Source organism: Sinocyclocheilus anshuiensis, unplaced genomic scaffold, assembly GCF_001515605.1.
Source record: "Sinocyclocheilus anshuiensis isolate Anshui unplaced genomic scaffold, SAMN03320099.WGS_v1.1 scaffold1392, whole genome shotgun sequence".
NCBI classification, from domain to species: domain Eukaryota; kingdom Metazoa; phylum Chordata; class Actinopteri; order Cypriniformes; family Cyprinidae; genus Sinocyclocheilus; species Sinocyclocheilus anshuiensis.
Window position 1 is genome coordinate 580402 of NW_015542476.1, and position 22612 is coordinate 603013.

A 22612-nucleotide genomic window follows, 5' to 3' on the forward strand; every position below is an offset into this window, starting at 1 on the left:
CCTGTCTATCTTTTCCTGTCAGCCTTTTTCCTGACCTTTTTGTACTGAGAAGTAACAATGCAGTCTGCCATGTTATAATTGCCTGTTTGGCAACTATTCTTATCCATCTCTTTTGATTTCTCTCTCTCTTTGTCCCTTTCTCTCCGAGCTCTTGTTTTTAACATATGCAGTCCACTGTCTCATTTCTTGATCTGAGTCAATAAAGTATCACAATTAGCCATGAACACACAAAGCCTTTCATTATTCCTTTATTATAAAAACTATTGATTTTCTCATCATCACTTTAGAAACTTTAACATCACTACACAAATTATATAATATAAAAAAATTAAATAAGTTATACCTTGAAAACAGAAAATATTTATATATCAAAAGTGCTGTGTGGTGAATTAATACAACCATAACATTATACCAAAACTAGCATTCTTGAGGACAAAAACCAAAGTGAAAGCACCCGGCTGTTCTCGAAATCATGAAAACCCAAAGCCTGGTGGACAAAGAGGAAGGACAGTCTTTGTGCAACGGCGTATGTTTAACGCTACAATAAATTTGAAAGGCCTGGGCTCTGCAGGGCTCATGGTCTAATAACAGAGGAATTTTTACAAGTGTGGAACAGTCACATGGACCCTGAACTGTCCTCAGCAGTTATTGGTTATATAAGCTTTGCGGTATGAAAGTGAAAAGCTGGTGGTCACTGAACCAAAATTCTTGCAAGTAACGGCTGCACTATAGACTTGAGGTCCATTCAAAGAGAATAAGGCCTGTTGTATCAAATATATAAATATGCTGAGTATATGTGAAAATAAATCACATTAAATAACCTTCATTTGAATGCTAATACGACAATACACATAGCAAACCACAATACAAACCGTAGTGTCCAGTAAAAACAAAAAACAAAACAAAAATAACAGCAATGAATGTTGGGATTTAAGAACAGAGCTATTAAGTCTGATGTTAAAGTGAAATTTTAATTCTATTACTGTTGAGATGCTGTAAGTCCGTAAAGCAGCATTCTGCATCACAGTTGTAACCATAAGTTTTGATCAATCACAGAAGTCATTATTGAGAGGGTCATGCGAATGAGGCTACTTCCATGAGAATCTGTATTGCCATGGAAACGCAAGGCACCTGAGCAAGGACATAGGCGAATGAACGTGTCGGTGCTTTGAGTGCCAACAGGTATGCAACGCTGTGAAGAACTCGACCCAGGGAAAAGACCAGAAAATGAAGTCGTGCTACTGCATACGAGGGGCCTGTCATGGAGTAGATGGCTCCGAGAAATAAAAAGGGAAAAATGTTCTCCATGTCATTGAGGTGTGCTCTGAAAAAAAACACACACACACACAGACAAACAGTTAAAAAATGAATGCAGGTAAACCACAAATAAAGGCATTTTATTTGAAAAAGAGTGTGTATTAGTGTAAAGAGAAGGAGAACTGCTGGAAGCTGTCGAAAACATAAATAGGATGTGTATAGCAAACAAATAGTTTTGGTGCCATTTATGAATGGTGTTACAGTTCTGCATAGCATGACCATGCTTGTTTAATCATAGCTCAACTCATGATGAGTAAGTTCTTTTTCAGTTTTGCCCACATCCCTCACGCATTCCCACATTATTGTCCTTTCAGCCTCTCTTTCAGCTACGTTTTGCTATTATTATACTCTAAACACTGTATTTGATTTAATAGCTCTTTTAGGTATTTTGAATGCTCGAGACTGTGGAAATACATATGGAAAACTGCTTTTCTCAGAACCCGAGAGCTGAGGAATGTACGCTCAACATCTGGCTTTGATCAGGACTTCAGCTGTAAACTGTCTGGCTCTGTCTAATGGCAGCATGCCTGGACAGTAAACGTTGCCAACTTCGCACGATCTTGCGATGTAAATTTACTTTCACTCTGAATCACTCTCACAGTGGGTCATGGCAGTGGCTGTCCCATGAACAAGTCACAGCAATAGGAAGTTGTAAGTGTTTCCTGTACCTGCTTAAAAGAAATTAATCATACTATGTTGACATTCATTACGCCATGAATACATTATGGTCACATTTCCCATTATTAACTCAGCACAGCAGCTACGTAGCAGTGCTTGGTCATCCTTGTGAAATCCTGCATTACACAGATTCTTCCTCATCTCTTTGACGCAACAAGGACTTTCCATTATACTTCAGCTTCTACTTTATTTATTTATTTATAGCACATTTAATAGCAACTAAGTTGCCCAAAGTGCATTATAAGTCATTTCCTGCTGGGATTCAATTTCAAAACAGGAAATAACTTTCACTTGTGTGTTAATCACCATTTTCCACATCCATTATTAGAAAACGTTTTAGTTTTAGATCCTGATAAATAATCTTGATTGTATGCAACAGGTTTAAAGTGATAGCTAAATAGCTGATATACGCACCCCCTGTGACCACACATCTTTTCCATTCTATATTAATCTGCCAAATTGCTTTGCAACTAAATAATATTAATAATTATTTTAATAAAACATAATAATCATATTAATAAAGATTATGGTGATTTATAATAATATAATATGAATATAAGATAATAATCTAACAGATTATTGAAATGTCTTGTTTTTCCTTCTGTAGGCTTCTCAGAAGATCAAGAATGTGTCTGTTTGTCACTGAAACCATTTTTGGTTTCAAACAAAGTTGTTGATCCAAACAAGAATTTTCAACCATTAGTTCTATTTAACACTGTCTTCCTGCTTCTGTTCACTTGTAGATATTTGTTAGCCACAGGGTTGTAGTGAAATACCTTTGTGAATGCATTGCAATTAAGGTCAAATAACGGTCTTGTCAGGACTTGCTCTTACCAATCTGGCAACTACAAGCTATTCTCAGGACACATCAATACAGTAAATACCCTTCTTTATTTATTTACTGGAAACAAGAATTTCCAGTGCCAACATGTAAATTGAGTGATTTCAGAGAGCAGTCTACTGAAATAACATCTTCATCATTTTCAGATTGTGCAGAGTGGGCTGTGACTGGGCAGAGCAGGCAAGTTTCCTAAGATAAGTTAGAAACTGCCAAACAAACAATGAAGTACCCTGCAGTGGCCTGCAGCTTAAAGTAATGAATGTTTCCTAACAGGCAGCCAAGTCTATGATTGTTTTAAAGTGTGTAGTCTCATAATACATTGTCTCTCTTTCTCTCATGTGCTCACATACATAAATACAGATACTGAGAAGAGTCTGCTGTGGAAACGAATTTGAGCTAACTGGCATGGACATGGAGACTGCGCACCTTTATAACTTTTGACTAAAAATAATACAACTGGGAAAATAAAGATATCTTAGCTACATGTAGTCTATTATGGATTATAATGTACTTCCTATTGTGGACCTGTGAACTTTCACACATATCTGTCATACCTGTATTCTTTTTCCGAAGATTTCGACACTACAGAAAATAACTAAAGGACATCTGCCAGACATCCTGCAGTTTTTCCAACTATATGGGCCCACTGGGAAAAAGACTGAAGCTTAACTTTCCCAATGTTTTTACAGACAAGAAACACTAACTTTCAAATATTCCAGTCAGAAAATTGAAACCATGTGAATAGAAAAAAATGAAAACTAATTTTTGAAGATAAATGTAAAACATGTACATGGAAATTATGAAAATTAAATAGTAAATACCTTACAAAGTATAAAAAATCGGATTATATTTATATTAAAAAAATGCCAGAAATTCACTGTACAAAATTACAGTCACAGTGTACCAAAACTATATGTTAAATAAAAATGCAACATAAACCCCCTAATAAACATTCCCCTAATGTACATATCATCAAATGTTTCTCACAGGAACTTGAAGACATCACAAGCAAATCCTTTATATATATATATATATATATATATATATTTACATTTCTTGTATTAAATGTCATATTGTTTTTATGCTATTTTGTTACTGTTATTCTTTAAAGCTGTTTCATTTATATTGCTGATGTTAGTAATTCGTTAATACTGGCATGCAATAGGTGTAACATGGCAACAACAAAAAACATTTAGTGTAGCCTATATCCATGTTTGTGGAGTTCCACTCTAATTAGTAGCATGTAGTATTGTGCTCTTACCTCCTACAGCGTTCCACATATGGATCAGTGCGGCAGAACTGCACACCTCCGTGTCTCTCAGCGTCCTCTGGATTAGCAAACGCCTGTCAAATACACATCTGTTTTACTACACATAAATCTAGATGTCAAGTCATTCTATTAAAACACATATCTGACCAACTATACCTTCACTGATTTCAGAAGTTAATCCAGACAGCTGCAGTATGCAGACTATACGGATTTCTATTCAAAACAAAAACACTCCACACGTTCGACGCGACAAAGAAACGCTTCCATAAGGAACGCGACTGTGTAGCAGTGATTCTGTCGCGTCGGTGTGTCTGATGCAGTAGCATGAAAACTATTTTTACAAGTATGAATAAAAAGTTCCACAGCTTACCTTTTTCCTAAGTCTCACTTGGCCCGTGATGATGGCAATGATGTACATCTTTAAGATAAGGAGCGTGCTGTAGAAGATGAAGCACAACAGCACATCGCTTCCGAGCATCTTGACTTCGACAGACTGAGTCTGTGTGTGTCTGTATATATACGCTATGATGGAGAGGCGTTTGGAGAAGTTTTTATATGCGACCTCCAGACCGTTTAGCCCAACCTATTCCCAAATCACTACCTGACAAAAACTTTCACTGAACGTGCGGACTTCCGTTTTTCCCTGCCAGTGACACACTGTCCCATATGAGGTAAGACAAATGAACAACTCCAGTCTTACTTACATTCATGTTAACAGTAGAACTTCCTCTACATTTCAGTTGGAATACATTTTAAATAGCAGAAAGCCTATGCTGGAAAATGTATGGTAGGCTTTAGCTGTAGGCTTTTTATTAGCAACTCTGAAAAACACATTGTAGAAAAATATAATCGAAGAAATTATAATAAACAACTAATATTTATTAATTTTGTATGTCTAGGTCTTGACCCCAATCAACAGTAGACTAATGTAACATTTTTTACAGAACAGCGTGTTAACAAGTTGAAATTGTTTGCAATCAGTTCTTATATAGCCTAGCTACTAAGAAAATCTCCAAAATACCAATATGTTACTTCATTGTTAAATATGTATTTTTTAAGCTGTTACAGTGGCTTTGAAAGCCTCTACACATACAGGAACTGAAGGTTAAAAGAAAACGCTGAAATAAATGGGAAGAAAACGCAGGCAATGGAATGAAAAAAATGGTCACGAGACGCGTAGGCTATTTTCAATTTGACGATCACTCACACGCAGTGGTCAAACATGTCGGTCTAGCTATGTACATTACAAACAAAAAAAAAAACTGGAAAGCAGCGCAGTAGAATACAAAACGCGTTCTATGTGTGCAGAATTCTTTAAGGGTTTGTTCACATATAGCTTGTTTGCATTCCACTGCGCTACATTCCCATTGTTTTGTTTGTTTGTAAACGTTCACTAGTCATCTAATTTTTCATCTCTAGACCTTGCAAACCGCCCCTGTTCCACTACCCTACATCTCCCGCTTTTAAAAGCATGAGGTGAAAAACATTATCCTTTTTTTTTTCATACAATGCAAGTTACCAACATTCTGTAGAATATCTTCTGTTATGTTCTGCAGAAGAAAGAGAAAGACATACAGGTTTGGAACATGACCTTGAGTAAATTATAACAGTAATTTCATTTTTGGGTGAACTATCCGTTTAAGTGCAGCAACACAGCAAGCAATTAATTACTATTAAAGGGGTCATATGATGCAATTTCAAGTTTTCCTTTCTCTTTGGAGTGTTACAAGCTGTTTGTGAATAGATAAGATCCCTAATCTTGCAAAGACTAAAGTCTCAAAACCAAAGAGATATTCTTTATAAAAGTTAAGACTTGTCCACGCCCTCCTAAAACGCATCGTTCTAACACACCCCCACATGTCTACGTCACTGTGTGGGAAGATTTGCATAACGCCGCCCAAATGTTTACGCAAAGAAAGAAGGCGTAACTTTATTGTTGCTACCACCGCCGCTGCCATGTCATGGCGACTCTGTGTGTTTCGTTGCGAAAGCGAAACTACTTTGTTTGGTCTTCCAAAAGAGGACACACACAAATGCAGACGGTTTTATGTTTACGCGGCGCGATGCAATGCAACGTGTAAAAAGACAGTATAAGTCATTATAATCCGTAATTATGTCCCCACTGGATGCAACAAATGCCTCATTTATAATGGGTTTTAATGTTTTTGTCTTGTCACTCCGGGACACAGCATCACAATATGGTAAGGGGCGCAACATTTCCGTCACACGCTTGAGGTATTCAGCCAATCACAGCACACTGGATATTGTGATTAGATTCAGCTCTAATGGCTTTAACAATACTGTTTAATCAGATCTTAAAAACATAATAAATAGATCAATAGGAAAAGAGGAGCCACGTATATACTTTTTTTAGGCATAAAACAACAGCATCATTTTATCACAATGTTCATTTTGAAGGTTTTCGTTCCTCAGAGGAGAAACCATTAAAGTCTTTACATCATAGAATGTGCATTCCAATTTCCAAACCAGTGTTCTTTTATCCGTAATGATAAAAGAAAAGGTGATTCTAAATGAATAAGGTCCAATTTCAGCATCCATAACAGCTAGACCTGTCGCTTTTCCCTGACAATAATGGGTTTGTTGCTCAAATTGAGCAGGAACTGAACTGCGGAACATTGTGGATGAGAGAACAATCCCTTTCCACACAGTCAAGACAAGGACCTCATTAGTTTAATTTGGGCAGACTAAGCATATTTCATTGTCACACTGTCACATTGTGAGTGACAGAATTTGGAGCCAAAAAGAATGGCAATATGCGGCACAAGGTGTGAGTAACCTGCAAAAGTCTGAAACCACAAGTGTCAACAGTCTATTCTGAGATAGTCCGAGGAGGAGGAGGAGCTTGTGCTTGTGATGTCATCACAACAGTCCTCCGCATCAGAGAAAGAGGAAGTATAGTGGAGGCCTGAGAGTCTGTGGTAGTCCTGCTGAGTGACCTCTGGTAAATGAGACATGTCCACTGATGTCTGGCCTCTTCGTGAGCCAGAAACACTCCACATATCAATCAACTGCGTGCAAATGGCACAACCCATTGCTGTATGTTATTTCCAAAATGTGGTCAGATGCTAACTGCTTTCAAGAACAGAAAACTATATGACATCAACTTTTAAAAGGTACACACTGAAACACGTTTGCAGTATAGAGGCATTTACTCATTCAAGCACTGGCTGTCACGCAATCGCTGATTAACAGCAGCTTGGACTCGTCATATGGTTGGATGCAACATAAGATGGCAAACAATGAATGTGTCTGTGTGAAAAGAGCTATATGAAAAGAAAAGAGAGCGTGAGAAAGCAACTATGTCTAAATAGGTCTTTCCTAGGAATGCTTTGTTCAAACCCTCGCCTGGAGGTAGTGCCAATTACAAGGTGGAGTACAAGATGAAAACTGAAAAGGATGCATTGAGACAAGAAAAGAGAATCGTTGTAGCGTGTGCACTGCAGGCCACAAACGTATCGGCTATACTGAAGACTGCCAGGGAATTACTGAAAGGTCATAAGTTTACAAGGTCAGTGTGCAAATATTGGAACATGGTCAGTAATATTTCAATCTCTTATTGTCGGTTAGAAACATGACAAACTGGAATACGATATCACAGATGAGTGTTTATCTCAAAAATGCAGTACCACACCTCTGTTTTTAGTTTGAAATCACATTACTTTCTGAACATATAGAATATCGGAAGCTAATGCAGTCCCTATTTTGCCATAGTCAAAGATCAGTGAAGCTGTATCCTCCCACCCTGAGAATCCTGGGTGTGACACTGATCATTGTCGCTACTGTTGCTAAAGTCTCTGTGGTGTTTTCAGTCCATGCACATCACTCGGACCACCGTCCAGCCTGGAGAAAGAAACATAACACATTCAACTAATGGCATCAGAGATGTATCTCATAACAATTAGCTTTCGACTAAACCTAACATGGATGGCCGTTTACAAGAACTCTGGGTAAAAGACTTAAAATACCAGCCTAGGTATTCAGTCAGATGATGCTGATTACTATACTAAAAACAATCGTTTTTCATGCTACAAATAAATTTGAAATAGTGCAATAGTGAAATAGTGAAGTGACATGTGGCCAAGTATGGTGACCCATAATCAGAATTTGTGCTCTGCATTTAACCCATCCAAGTGCACACACACAGAAGTGAACACACACCCTGAGCAGTGGGCAGCCATATTGCTGTGGCGCCCGGGGAGCAGTTGGGGGTTCGGTGCCTTGCTCAAGGGTCTCACCTCAGTCGTGGTACTGAAGGTGGAAGAGAACACTGTACATTCACTCCCCCCACCGACAATCCCTGCCGGACCTGGGAATCGAACCCGCAACCTTCGGGTTACAAGTCCAACTCTATAACCATTAGGCAAATCTGTACAGTATGTACAGTATGAAAAATGGACTTGCTAAAGATTACGTTTAACATTAAGTTATTCATGTTTTTGAAGACCCCCTGTGGTGAAAATAAGGTTTATAACATTGTTTATATATCTATCTGGTGTTTTTAATATACTTAAAGACAAACCATGTGCAAACTCATCGGTCAACACCACTGCTTCGCATTTTCCACTTAAAACTGCAGTGTAGGCCTACCAAAGTCTCAAAAATTGTGGTTTGAAATAGCCCCATCTTCACAAACATGTAACTAATCCTATCAACTTGCAGCAAAGTGTTTCTACCAAAGGATGTTGATTTTTAGAAGGTAACTGTCTGAGATGGTGAACAGGAACATGGTTTGTGTAACATTAACAACACATTATTAGCTGTTCGATAAGGTAGTCAAGCCAAAGGCTACTGATATCAATTACTATTATGTGTCCAACAGAGCATTACATAAAGAAACATTTTGAAAAAAAACATTTAAGTAGGTCATCAAGGTTATCAAAGATGAGTTTTAAGGGATCAAATTAGTAACTGCAGGGGGACTTTAAAGATCATTTTAAATGACACAAAGGTGATGTAAATGTAAAAACGGGAAAATGAGCATGAACAATTAAATGCTCAATATCGACCGATGCAAACCCTAATATCAATACCTCATGCAATTGCTCATTCATTTCAAGAATATTCATTTCTATCAAATAATTATATTACAGTGTGATTACAGCATCAGGTGTTGTATCTGTTAATAAGACTACATCTGAAAAACAGGTCTTAGCTTTGAACATTTTGAGCAATCAAGCTGTGAAGGGCTGACAGAGATGTAGCTCTGCACGCACCGAAGTGTTAATAACAAGGTTATTACCTCATGCCTGATCTGGTTGACAACATTGCTCTGAGCTCATCATTAACACCTCTTGCCAGCTGCCTTTGTGTCTGAAATTACTGGAGGGAATCACTTTTATAGAGACATTTAAACATTTGAGTTTTGGTGATTTACTGGTTGCCGACCGCATAATCTCCTCCAAATCACATGGATATGTTGATTCATGTAATTTTCAGAGCATTTTTTAAATTAGCAATTATATTAAATGAAATATTGGGGTATGTTATATTAAAAAGGCCATTTCAATACACTTCAAAACATGAAACTTTCAAAAACAGCAAGACAAAGAGGGTTTGTTCACATTAGCAATGAGTCTGAGCAGAAAGTGCAGCTACCAAACCTCATCTGCATAAAACAGGTTGTTTAGTCATTAGTGAGGATTTCCACCATTTAAAGGCTTTTCTGAACCTTCTGGATAGATTTTATACCACTGTAATTGTTAATAAAGCAGAAAGGTTTTTTTTAGTAATTAACTTCTGCAATGTTGACAGTGAAAATAGTGATTTTGCACCTATGTGTACAGTAATGTTACTGTTATTCATACCATAAATACAATATCATACATTTTTTAAAAAAGGAATTCAATTTAAAAGTTATAAACTGATGTTTTATGAACCAAGGATGTTAATTTATTCACATGGTACTATCAGTTAATATAAACAGTTAATGTAAACAGAATCTTGACTAACAATAGCCTGACCATTTAGACTCAGAAATGCAATGTTTATCTGTTGTGTTAAACAAAAGAGCTGCCAGATGTTTCTGTAGCCCAGCTAGTACCACACATGCTAATGTTTAGACACAGTAGACCAGCAAGATGTTATTGTCCACGTGATACACAAAACATGTTGATTTCCAGAAATGACCCTTTAGATAATGAAAGCCAGATGCTGCAATTGCGCAAAAAGAGAGGAATGACGACTCACATTGGGAAGAAAATTACAATCCTTTTTCCAGCAGACAAGACTGGCGCTCAGTTGGGTGGTCTGCAGCTCTCTGCATCCTTCTCTCCTCCTCCTTCTGCGCTCTCCTTTCTTCAGCCTGCAGACAGAAAGAGGACTTACAATGACATCAGCATTGATAGCGAGCTCTGTCATATAAATATTCACCTTCCCTGTCAGATTATTTGGGTTTATACAGAGCAGCTGATTGAAGCAATATTCCAGAGGCTGTCTGAGGACAAAGGGAGGATGGAGACGAAGGGTGGGGGCACGTAGGGAGTGGTGATTAAGATAAATGAGATGAACAGAGCTAAGAGCATGAAGGTAACATTGAGTAGCTGTTCCTCAGCATGCTTAAAGAATGCCTGGGGCTCTGGGAGCTAAATATGGATCCTTATAAATTTAATAACGCAGTTTTTATCTGTGATAGACCCATGGAAATAGCTCAGCTTGAGAACTACGCTTTCGTGTGTGTTTATATATATATATATATATATATATACACAGTGCTGCTTGAAAGTTTGTGAACCCTTTAGAATTTTCTATATTTCTGCATAAATATGACCCAAAACATAATTAGATTTTCACACAAATCCTGAAAGTAGACAAAGAGAATCCAATCAAACAAAGGAGACAAAAATATATACTTTGTCATTTATTTGGTGAGAAAAATGATACGGTGTTAAATATCTGTGAGTGGCAAAAGTATGTGAATCTTTGCTTTCAGTATCTGGTGTGACCCCCTTTTGCAGCAATAACTGCAAGTAACGTTTCTTGTAACTGCTTCTTTCTTGTAACACTTTGTAAACTCTTGTAAACAACTCTGTGATGTTGGTGGGTTTCCTCCTATGAACTGTTTGCTTCAGGTCCTTCCACAATTTAAATTGGATTAAGGTCCGGAATTTGACTGTCATTCCAAAACATTAACTTTGTTCTTCTTTAACCATTCTTTGGTAGAACGACTTGTATGCTTGGGGTCGTTTGTCTTTCTGCATGACCCACTTTCTCTTGAGATTCAGTTCTCGGACAGATGTCCTGACATTTTCCTTCAGAATTTGCTGGTGTAATTCAGAATTCAGTGTTCCATCAATGATGGCAAGCCGTCCTGGACCAGATGCAGCAAAACAGGCCCAAACCATAATACTACCACCACGTTTCACAGATGGGATAAGGTTCTTATGCTGGACATATGCCAAATATAACACTGCTCATTTAAACCAAAATGTTCTATTTTGGTCTCATCCATCCACAAAACATTTCTCCAGTATTCCTCTGGCTTGTCCACATGATCTTTAGCAAACTGCAGATGGGCAGCAATGTTCTTTTTGGAGAGCAGTGGCTTTCTTCTTGCGACTCTGCCATTGACACCATGGTTGTTCACTGTTCTCCTGATGATGGGCTCATAAACATTAACATTAGACAATGTGAGAAAGGCCTTTAGTTGCTTAGAAGTTAGCCTGTAGTCCTTTGAAACCTAGTGGACTTTTAGACGTCTTGCTTTTAGAGTGATCTTTGTTGGTGGAGCACTCCTGGGGAGGGTAACAGTGGTCTTGAATTTCCTCCATTTGTACACAATCTGTCTGACCATGGATTGGTGGGGTCAAAACTCTTTCGAGATGGCTTTGAAACCTTTTCTAGCCTGATGAGCAACACCAACTCTTTTTCTGAGGTCCTCAGAGATCTAATTTGTTTGTGCCATGATACACTTCCACAAACATGATCAGACTTTGATAGATCCCTGTTCTTTAAATAAAAAAGGGCAAGCAATGACACCTGATAGTCATCTCACTGATTAAAAACACGTCTAAACAGATGGACTCTAATTTCACCTTCAAATTAACAGCTAATCCTAGAGATTCATATACTTTTGCCACTCACAGATATGTAATATTGGATCATTTTCCTGAATAAATAAATGACAAAGAACATATTTCTGTCTCACTTGTTTGATTGGGTTCTCTTTGTCTACTTTCAGGACTTGTGCAAAAGTCTGATTATGTTTTGCGTCATATTTATGCAGAAATATAAAAAATTCTAAAGGGTTCACAAACTTTCAAGCACCCACTGTATATATATATATATATATATATAAACGTTGTAATGGCAAACAAGTAATTTTAGGTAGGTAGATAGTATGCAGAGAATAAGAGGCATTAAGAAACAGACAAAATAAATAAAAAAAGCTGAAGAGTTGAGCTATTTATTTTTAGATTTAGTTATTGTTGACTAAAACTAATCAAAACTTTTTGTTAATTGAAATTAGGATAAATATATAAATAAACATAAATATAAAAAATTAATATATATTGCCTTGGCAACTAAATGACACAAAATAAGTTTAAGTACAAAAAATTTTTTTGAAATAAAAATAAAGTTAAATAAAAATATAAAATAAACTAACAAAATAAGCTAATTATAAATATTATCATAGTATATAAATAAACAAGAATAACACTGGGTAAACTGTCAATGTCCAGTGCAATTTATTACAACATTTAAAAAAATGTATTTTAAAGAAATTATTTAAAATCATCAGATAAAAAAAGCACAGAGACAATTAGAATGCTAGTTAAATAACGATTTCCATTTCAGTGTGAGCATGGGTTTAGGTTTTGCAAAACAGATCTGAAGTTTATAAGTGGATCAAACTAGTTATGAGTGTAATCCCATCACAGCCATTGCTCATAGATCAGGAAGACAAATCTGGGAACAACAATATTGTCATTTGTCATTGTGTATATCAACTAATAAAATAAAAGAAACAGACACTGTGGAGAAAGAACAGGCTTTATTTTTCTATTTGTCAAATCAGACAGATCTTAACATTTAAATCACTTAAGTTAAAAAGACATTACATCAGAAGTTACCTAGGAATTTTAAGTTCCTGCAACAAAATATGTAACGGACTATTGCTTACTCAGCAATTCTGCACAATTCTGACCTGCTTATGAGAAAAGAAGACATTTCTTAAATAAAAACTGTTACATTTTATTATGTACAAAGAATACATCTGAAAAGACATACTTAAACTAGTATAACAGCATTCTATTAACATTTTGTAACACATCTGATACGCCTCATTGCACGTTCCCTTAGTGAAATGTAGTTTACGTTACGTTAGTTTCATTTGGGGCTGTGGTGCTGCATCATTAAAACATTGTAACATATACATGATGCAGCTTTTAACAGACAGCACATCAAGCATTTGAGTAAGTAGTTATGTTTTTGCCAGTCTAAGGAAATAAGAGAAAATTTGGAGGACCATTTAATACTGAACAAATATAGTAGCTTGCGCAACCCTGTGTCAGTTGGGGCACTGAAATGGGGATATCCATTAAAGATTCACTTCCTTTGATTGGGGCAGAGCATGGAGCTATGCCAAAACAGAGGATTGTAAAGTGCATTAAAACAAAATGTAATATTTAATGGCAGAAAAAAAAAACGCATCCTGAGCTTATAATATTAAATATTATCTTATATTGTATGATGATAGTCAAATTTCAGTAGCATTTGAGTAAACAGTCCTAGATTAAAGAAAACTTCTATCATCAACATGAAAAGGCAAAGTCACCTATGACATCACAGCCTGTTGCTACTTAAGATGAATCAGAAATCGTAAATAGTTTTCATAAATCACGGAGGTATAGGAAGTGAGCTGGAACGTAAACAGAACTCACTTTGATGTGAAATAGTGAAAGTTTAATCCTTCACCACCATTATGATTCATCGCAAAAAACTCAAAGTGTCAACATGCTTGATTTCATAGTGATATAGTGGATTTGGGTGGCAGGGAAAGCTTCTTTGAACATGCAGGTACTAAGTTCAAGTCTTATTTTGCCTAGGTAGACGTCAGCAAAGAGCTCTTACAAAGATTTGAATGTGTCCTGCGTGATGCATTATGTATTTACCTCTGCACTACTGAGAAAGGCTTACATCACCGCCCTTAGTCCCACTGACGACAGCAACAAGCATATCACCAGCACGCATGAATGAAGCTTGTTCATGAATGTTAAATATGTTTTATGTGCGTGTCTGATAACAGATTTACTCACTTAATAAATAAGACCCTTTCCTACACTAGGAGAGCTCTGTCAGAGTTAGCAGATCCACAGAAAAGCTCACAAAGTGCTTGTGAGACAGAAATGTAAGCGCAGTGTGTAACGGTCATCCACACATGGGTCTTCATTACCTACAGCAGAGCAAAGAAACAAAGAAAACCTATCAATAACAACTGAAAGTTTTATCATATTTAAAATAATATGATTATTTTATTATTGGGAACTTTTCTGTCCCCTAGGATGATTTTACAGGAAAAAAGTAACATTATTTATATTTTTTCCTATCAAAATCATCCTAGGGGACATTTAAAAAAACTCACGTAAAAATTTGTATTAAAAAAAGAAATCATAATTTTAAAGTAGTATATGTATAATATATAATAGTATATAACTATAGTAGCATATGTCAGGAGTTTTCTAAGTCAAAGACAGTGGGCTTCCCTTTTGACACAATGTTAATTTTTTATTTTTTTACACTATGATGATCTGAGAGAGTCATTAACAAACTAACTGTTTATTTTCATTTTTCTTTCTTTGTTCTTTTTTTTAAAGGTGCTGTATGTCATTTTTTTGTCTGTACCAAAGCATAAGAACACCATAATGCATTCGCAGATATTTAGGAAGCATGCCAAGTTCACATAATCGTTTCTCCGAAAAACAACGCTAAAGCCAGTTATTCTACTTTGAAAATGTGCATGCCTGTTTTTGTTTTGGTCTGTCGCGTCTGAGGAGGAGAGGTGGGAGAAACAATATTTTGAATTTGCACTGCAGTACCCCTTTCAACCACTAGCTGTCAATATTATTATTGTTATATACAATATTGTGCCAAAAATCTTGGTGTTCTTTTTGATTGTAGCCTGAGTTTTGAAAAGCAAATTAGTGCAGTGGTTAAATCAAGTTTTTTAAACTTACGGCGTTTATCGGAAAATCAAATCTCTACTCTCTTTAAAACAGTTTGAACAGATTATTCACTCATTTATTTTATCTAGTCTAGACTACTATAATTCCATATAGTATGGTATAAGTCAGTCCTCTTTAATATGCCTACAGCTGGTTCAGAATGCTGCTGCAAGGATGCTGACAGGCAGACGGAGGTTCGATCACATCACTCCCATACTTATTTCGTTAAACTGGCTACCAATCAAATTTAGAATTGTTTTAAAAATTTTAACGTTTGTTTTTAAATCTCTACACAACCAAGCACCATCATATCTTTCAGAAGCAATCTTCATTCACAAACCAAATCGGTCCCTAAAATCTAGTAATCTTGGTCTCCTCTCTGTTCCTAGAACGAGGTTCCACTGCAGAGGTGATCGAGCCTTCGCTGTTGCTGGTCCTAGTCTATGGAACAAATGACCAATTTCTGTTAGAACTGCGTCCTCTTTACCAATTTTTAAGTCCCTGCTTAAAAACATCTATTGTCAATAGCTTTTATCTAGTTATATAATTGTGTTTGTGTTATCTTGTGCTCCCTTATATTGTGTTTTCAAATTTCTCTGATTCTAGTTGTATTGTACAGCACTTTGGGTAAACCGTGAGTTGTGATGAAAGTGCTTTATAAATACAGAAGAGAAAAGAAAGAAAGATTACATACTGCACCTTTAAGTTTTGTTATTTTTTAGTTCAAGTTAACATCAAGTCCATAGCTTACTCAACACATTTTCCAAAATGTGAATAGTCATTATAATCATGTTACCATCTCACACACACACACACACACACACACACACACACACTATCAGAAAATACATTACACATTATACCAAAATCCACCTGAAAGTTAATCAAGACCTTTATCAGATCTAGTGACAAATATTTTAAATGAAGACGAACCAAATTTTTAGATCTTTAATTTTTCAGGATTTCAAGTAGTAGAAGTGCCCCTATAATTGAAGAATCACTGGGTGACTCTGGGGAATTCACCACTCCTGAATGACACATACACAAGGGTGATGTATTTCTTTAGTGATGAATCAGCCAGTCTACACCATACCGGTCTGTACCATACGCTGATGAAACATGTCTAGTATTAATGGTTCTAGAACTTTTCTCAGACCTAACTTCACTTTCTCAGACTAGAGGATGTATAAAGGGTTCCCCTCAAGTTCACACAGGTAAACCAGAAGAGTAGACACTGCTTCAGCTACACACACGTTCTGTAACATTTGAAAACCAAAAAGTGGCTAAATACTTGTATTCATTTTGAACAACATATCTTTTTTTACTCATATCAAACCTAACAGTTTTGTGAAATTATTTTGTTTGAAAAGAATGTTTGTGCTATTTGTTTCAAATAAATGATACTTTATTTTATAGAATGCGAAGAAATTCACTACCGTTCATTCAAATAATTCTAATATGCTGATTTAGGGATCAAGAAACATTTATTGTCATTATCAATGTTGAAAACAGTTGTGCTGCCTAATATTTTTGTGGAAACAATTATCAAGATTCTTTGATGGAAGTTAAAAAGAAAACAAATGATTTAAAATAGAAATAATTTGTAACATTATAAATGTCTTTACTGTCACTTTTGGCAAATTTAATACAAGTATATACAGTATATATATATATATGACATAATTTGTGGAATTCTTAAAAAAATCGTTACTTTCCCTAAACTTTTGGACAGCAGTACACATAACACATACAAGTGTGGCTTAGTGTTTAAATACTTTTTTGTGGTTACTCTGTGTCTTACCCTTTCAGAGGGCTCTGGTCTCTGCCTCTATCTTCCTTTCACCATGTGTGTCATTGTCTGGGGGGCTGATGGTTTGCCGCACTGCAATCTCTGGCCCACCGCCATAAATACTTAACAAGTACTGCCACGTTTCTTCAGATATCTGCCCATAGTCTGCGCCTGCAAACCAAGCCATAGATAATGAACAATATACAAACACACATATGCAAGTCAGACAAGGTTTTGAAGCACAAGATGAGTCACAGACATGTTAGTTTGACGCATACACACACAGTCCATACCTTGTTTAAGCTGGATATGTCCGCCTTTCATTACTGCAATCTTGCTGTTGTCAATGGGGCCTGGTGGCTCTAAACCAGCAGAGAGAGAGAGAGAGAGAGAGAGAGAGAGAGAGAGAGAGAGAGAGAGAGAGAGAGAGAGAGAGAGAGAGAGAGAGAGAGAGAGAGAGAGAGAGAGAGAGAGAGAGAGAGAGAGAGAGAGAGAGAGAGAGAGAGAGATGAAAAAGACCTGACCTTTAGGCCCTGACCAAAGTATGACCTTTACAGTGCATAAGCAAACATTTTCTTGAAAATACAGAGGGTGGTCTTGGCAGAGCTAGAAGTCTCGCCACTGGTTGAGTCGATGTTGCCATGTCAGGCTGGTCAAAACACTCAAACAAACAGAGCAATGTTTTAAATGTGTTTCAGAGTCACAGTGTTTACAATTTTTGGGGAGTATTATTACATCAGAAAAATTTACCTAAATGTGACATGGACTTTGGCAATGCTTTTTACTCAAAGCCTTAAAGGGTCAGTTCACCAAAAAATGAAAACACTATCATCATTTACTCATTCTTAAGTCATTCTTCAGTAATTTTTCTTTTCTCAATGGAACACAAGTTAAATATATCAATAAGATATTTTGAAAAAATGTTGCAGGGATTTTTGGCCAAATAGTGAAAGTCAATGGAATATTTTATTCAAAATATCTTTGTGTAAAGAAAAAAGAAAGAAAGTCATACAGGTTTGGAATGACACGAGGCTGAGTAAAGCCCGGTTCAGACGACACAATTTTTTTGTCGGTTAGGACAGTCACTGTGCCAGATTACACAATTTTGACTCCTAAAATCTTGTCGTATCATGAACAAGAAACATGTCAGACTACACGTTTCTACCCGAATATTCTTCATTTGCCGTCTTTAACGACGTGCATGCTTGTCATCGATAGTGCGGGACTAGACAGATGGTGACATGAGTGTAAACAAACAATGGCTAGCAAACAGCGTGTTCTGCCCTGTCTTGTCGTCAGAAAAGCCCAACAAGAAAGAAAACCTAACAGGGACACAAATCTGGATTGCATGAAGAGGACTCTCAAAGAGAACTGAGGTAAAATAGTTTTTAACTGGCCTTTTCCACTCTGTCGCAGTAATCCCTCGAGAAAACATCATAAATGCAGGAGTATTGTAGCCATAGCTCCACGAACATTTCCTCCATTGTGAAAATTACACCTAGCAGGACCGATACCATTGTCTCTCTTTCGTTTCGGCATGTTTGAAAGCATGTACGAAGGCACTTCTCTGCTCCTATTGGCCTGTGTCTGTGACGGAACTCGTCGTGGACAACGGAAAAAAAATTAACCATGCTAGACTTTCTGTGTTGATGTCGTGAAGCGTCGCAGACATGGCATCGGTTGTCGTGCACTATGACACACTACACGAGATGAAACGATTGAATCTTGCGTCCCGACGGCCATTGTCGTATACAAATCCCCACGACACCCTACGTCAAGCAAATCGTGCCAAAATCGTGTAGTCTGAACGGGGCTTAACTGATGAATTATGAGTAATTTTTATTTTCAGGTAACCTATCAAGTCAGCATTTATTGGAGATTGTGATTGACTGTTCCTCCCTATTATGACATAAAATGCGAGTGAAGGGCATCTCAAACAAGACCAAAAAAATGAGTGTGGGACTTTTGTCCATCGGGAATTGATTGGATTGTTGATCATTTCATGTGAGTGACAAGTTGCTGGAGGAAAGGGATTGCAACACATCTGGCCATTGGACAAACTAATTACCCAGCCCTCACACTCACACATCATCAGAGATGAGACGTCATTGTAAGGGGGAGGGGATATTAATGCTTTTGATTAAAGTTTATAAGGGCACACAAATAACAAAATGTGCAAGGATAAATTATTTGTAATAAATACTGCAATTTTCCATTAAAGGAGACATATTATGCCCCTTTTTACAATATGTAATATACGTCTCTGGTGTCCCCAGAATGTGTCTGTGAAGTTTCAGCTCAAAATACTCCACAGATAATTTATTATAACATTTTGAAAATGCCTATTTTGAGTGGAAGCAGAAACACGCTGTTTTGCAGGCCTATCTCTTTAAATGCAAATGAGCTGCTGCTCCCCGCCCCTTTTCCAGAATAGAGCTGCGCCATTACAGCTTGGACCTGCTAAAAAAAACATCTGTTTTGGTTCTGATTATCATGTTTATCGCACTGAAATCATGCTGTTTAAACCATATGAGTTTAAACTTCTGATATACGGTTTTCTGAGTGCACACATTTGAAGCACACGGACAGAAAGCGGCTGTCACAGCATGTGAGTACTAAACTAAGTTCTCATTCACACAAAGGTTTACGTTAAAAACACACGAGTTACAAAAACAGTCGGATATGTCTGTGAAGGTAAACAGCTGGGAAATAAATTGCATGTTTATTTTAGATCTAAATAGTGTTCTGTGCTCATCTATGCAGACAAAGGCAGAACAGTTAGCATGTTTTGCTCAAACTTTCGCCATGGCATTAGAGCTGGTACACCGTTGTCACTTGTGAAATCAAAATGATGGCGCCGTGGGTAGAAAGTTACAGATGAAGGGGCGGTAATATTATAATGAGATCCCTTTGCCACCTCACCAAGGGAGCGAAATCAGACACGCTTGTTTTCTCAGACGCTTTCAGAAAAAGGCTTACCAAAACAAAGTTACTGGGTTAATCTTTTTCACGTTTCCTTGGCTGGTATATGCTTCGGGGACCTGATTATAGCACTTAAAAATTTTGATTTTTACATTCAACGTTACATACACGTCAATTGTTCAAATACAAATAGAACACGTCACAATGGTCGCACAATATATGCAGACACTTACATACCTCCCGCAGGCCAGTGAACTAAATGCCACAGATAAAATGATTTATTTTGCTGCATATTCTCTCCGATAAAAAAAATAAACAGTATCATATATTTGTTGAGATGTGCATTACTCTGTTTGTATGAGACTGTACCGTTGTCTTTGCCCTTGACAAAGTTCTCCCATTCTCTAAACCACTGCATGCTGATACACAGGATGACTGTAGGCGCTTCTTCAGCTTGAAACTCCTTGTTTAACTGTAGACGGAGAGACAAAGAGAAACAGAGAGCGAAATATGAGGATTATCAAACTCTCTCGAACCAATCTGAGCATTTCAGCATTTGACCATATTGTATTATACAGCAATTATGTTTTATTTCATTCTGAGGTGCCCCTTGCAAACCTGCTGAGTTTCAAACATGACCTTCAGATTTTTCCAAAGCTTTAAAACATGTCTGATTCAAAGCTAGTGATGCATCTCACAGATGCTGCACTTCTGGTAAGATTGCAGTGCAGATTGCACCCTTGATCTGTCCAGCATGCAGTCTGTGTTTCATCAGTTCTCTGGCTTTTACGAGCACCAAACACTTCCAAGAACATCATGCTCCTTCCAAGAGGAATTTCCACACCATGTTACATAAAAATGCTGCAGATCTGAGGACATAACCTAGAGGAACAGTATTCAAGTACGCTTCCTCCCAGTCTTATGGTGGTGGGTAGCATCTCACTGTATACTTTTAAGTGGGCTACAAAAGTCGGCAACACTCAAGCAGGCACTAATCTGTCTGTACTTGGATGTCACTTGAAGTAATATGTCCACCTTGATGAAGGTGTCTATCTCCAGTTTCCGGCGTTTGGCTAAAGTCTCGATCTCTACTTGGCAGATGGCACACACGTATAAGTGATTCACAGCCGGGCCTCCCCCAAACCTGTGAAAAATTTTTCAAAACATGAAGAAACTTTCAAAGTATGGCCAGTGAAAAGAGCAAACACATAACTCAACAATGTTTACATTGCACTGCTGGTGGAGTGCCTTACACATGACATCAGATGTCTTGAACCGACAGAACTCCATAGTTCAGGGTTGGACTGAGGTTTTGTTGACTTCACCAGATCAAAAGCTCAAAAGTCATCCCATATTCCACTAAGCTGGTAAACGTCCTGAGGACTTTCTAAACGTCAGAAATGTGCATTGCTATGCATGACTCACCTGTTGTAGAGATATTCCCACACATTTTGGGGAAGGATCACAACCAGATCGTCCACATAATGGTACTTAGTAGGAGGGATTCCTGTATAAAATCACACCTGAGTCAAGTTTTTACTGCTTACAGTAAGTGAAAAAGTTTAAGTAAAAGATAAAATAATATGATTAATTATTTAATTATTTTGCACCAAATGGTGGAGTTTACTGTGTCACTTAATACAATGTCAGTGGTTATTTATTTCAAAAGAAGGGCCCTCGGAAGTTTTTAAAAATACTTACATTTAGTTATATTAACACAACCTTAATTAAAATACTGAAAATGAAGATGTATAACATTAAACTGACATCATATTTTTGAGTTTATTTGTTTTTATTACAGCAGAAGTACCAGAGGTATATTTTAGCTTCAGATAGGATGGCCTTTGAATACTGTCTCAGAAGAAGCCTTCGAGTCAAAAAGATTGAGAACCACTGCTCTATGTGAAAAACTGTCTCACATAAAAACATTTACACACTAAATTTGGTGGCTTGATATAATTAATAGTTCACATACGAGTCATCACATGGAGCTCTAGAGGAGGAAAAAAAACAATTTCAAGCATCCGAGATAAACTTCTGATGGTAAATTTTCCACTGAGGGAAAAAAAGCTGCAAGAAGATGTGACAGGCTCAAATCTTTACATGCAGGCAGAGAAGACAAAACACAAACATTTACAGTAGAAGACTGTTTGTCTCTTTAAAAAAAAAAAAGCCAGAGGATGCCAACCTATCGTTCTTGCAATTTAAACCATCCATTATGCTGCAGTTTACATCAAAGTCATCAACCACATACTGTAGCCAGTAAATCCATTAAAGGGGTCATATGATGCGATTTCAATTTTTCCTTTCTCTTTGAAGTGTTACAAGCTCTTGGTGCATAAAGAAGATCTGTAAAGTTGCAAAGACTAAAGTCTCAAATCCAAAGAGATATTCTTTATAAAAGTTAAGCGTCAACCACGCCTACTTAAAACGACTCGTTCTAACACGCCCCCACATGTCTACGTCACGATGTGGGAAGATTTGCATAACGCCGGCCAAATGTTCACGCAAAGAAAGAAGGCGCAACTTTTATTCTCGCTGTAGTATTGTTGCCGCTGCAGACATGTCGTGAAGGCGCTGTGTGTTTCGTTGTGAAAGTGAAACTACTTTGTTTG

At 37.1% G+C, this 22612-nt stretch overlaps 2 protein-coding genes across 6 annotated transcripts in view; both read right to left on the reverse strand.

Annotated features, from left to right (window-relative positions):
* Positions 1–238: 238 nt before the first annotated feature.
* LOC107693847 (prostaglandin E synthase-like) lies at positions 239–4712 on the reverse strand. The gene is made up of 3 exons (XM_016493376.1): positions 4477–4712; positions 4098–4180; positions 239–1324 (listed from the first exon to the last, which is right to left on the reverse strand). Exons 1-3 carry the CDS (start codon positions 4582–4584, stop codon positions 1075–1077), a joined length of 441 nt encoding a protein of 146 aa, XP_016348862.1. The 5' UTR covers positions 4585–4712; the 3' UTR covers positions 239–1074.
* Positions 4713–6686: 1974 nt separating this feature from the next.
* Positions 6687–22612, reverse strand: part of LOC107693839 (ubiquitin carboxyl-terminal hydrolase 20) — a 29241-nt gene continuing 13315 nt past the window's right edge. For 2 of the 5 annotated variants that reach the window (XM_016493366.1, XM_016493367.1), the window contains exons 20-25: positions 21423–21504; positions 21033–21141; positions 20367–20469; positions 17369–17437; positions 17088–17246; positions 13110–14517 (exon numbers count right to left, since the gene is read on the reverse strand). In XM_016493366.1, coding sequence (XP_016348852.1) covers positions 17092–17246; positions 17369–17437; positions 20367–20469; positions 21033–21141; positions 21423–21504 — 518 coding nt within the window. In that variant the 3' untranslated portion in view covers positions 13110–14517; positions 17088–17091. Of the gene's footprint in view, positions 7968–10313; positions 10429–13109; positions 14518–17087; positions 17247–17368; positions 17438–20366; positions 20470–21032; positions 21142–21422; positions 21505–21695; positions 21991–22612 lie in introns of those variants that run through there. The other 3 variants (XR_001634793.1, XM_016493369.1, XM_016493368.1) reach the window with 3 other exon arrangements.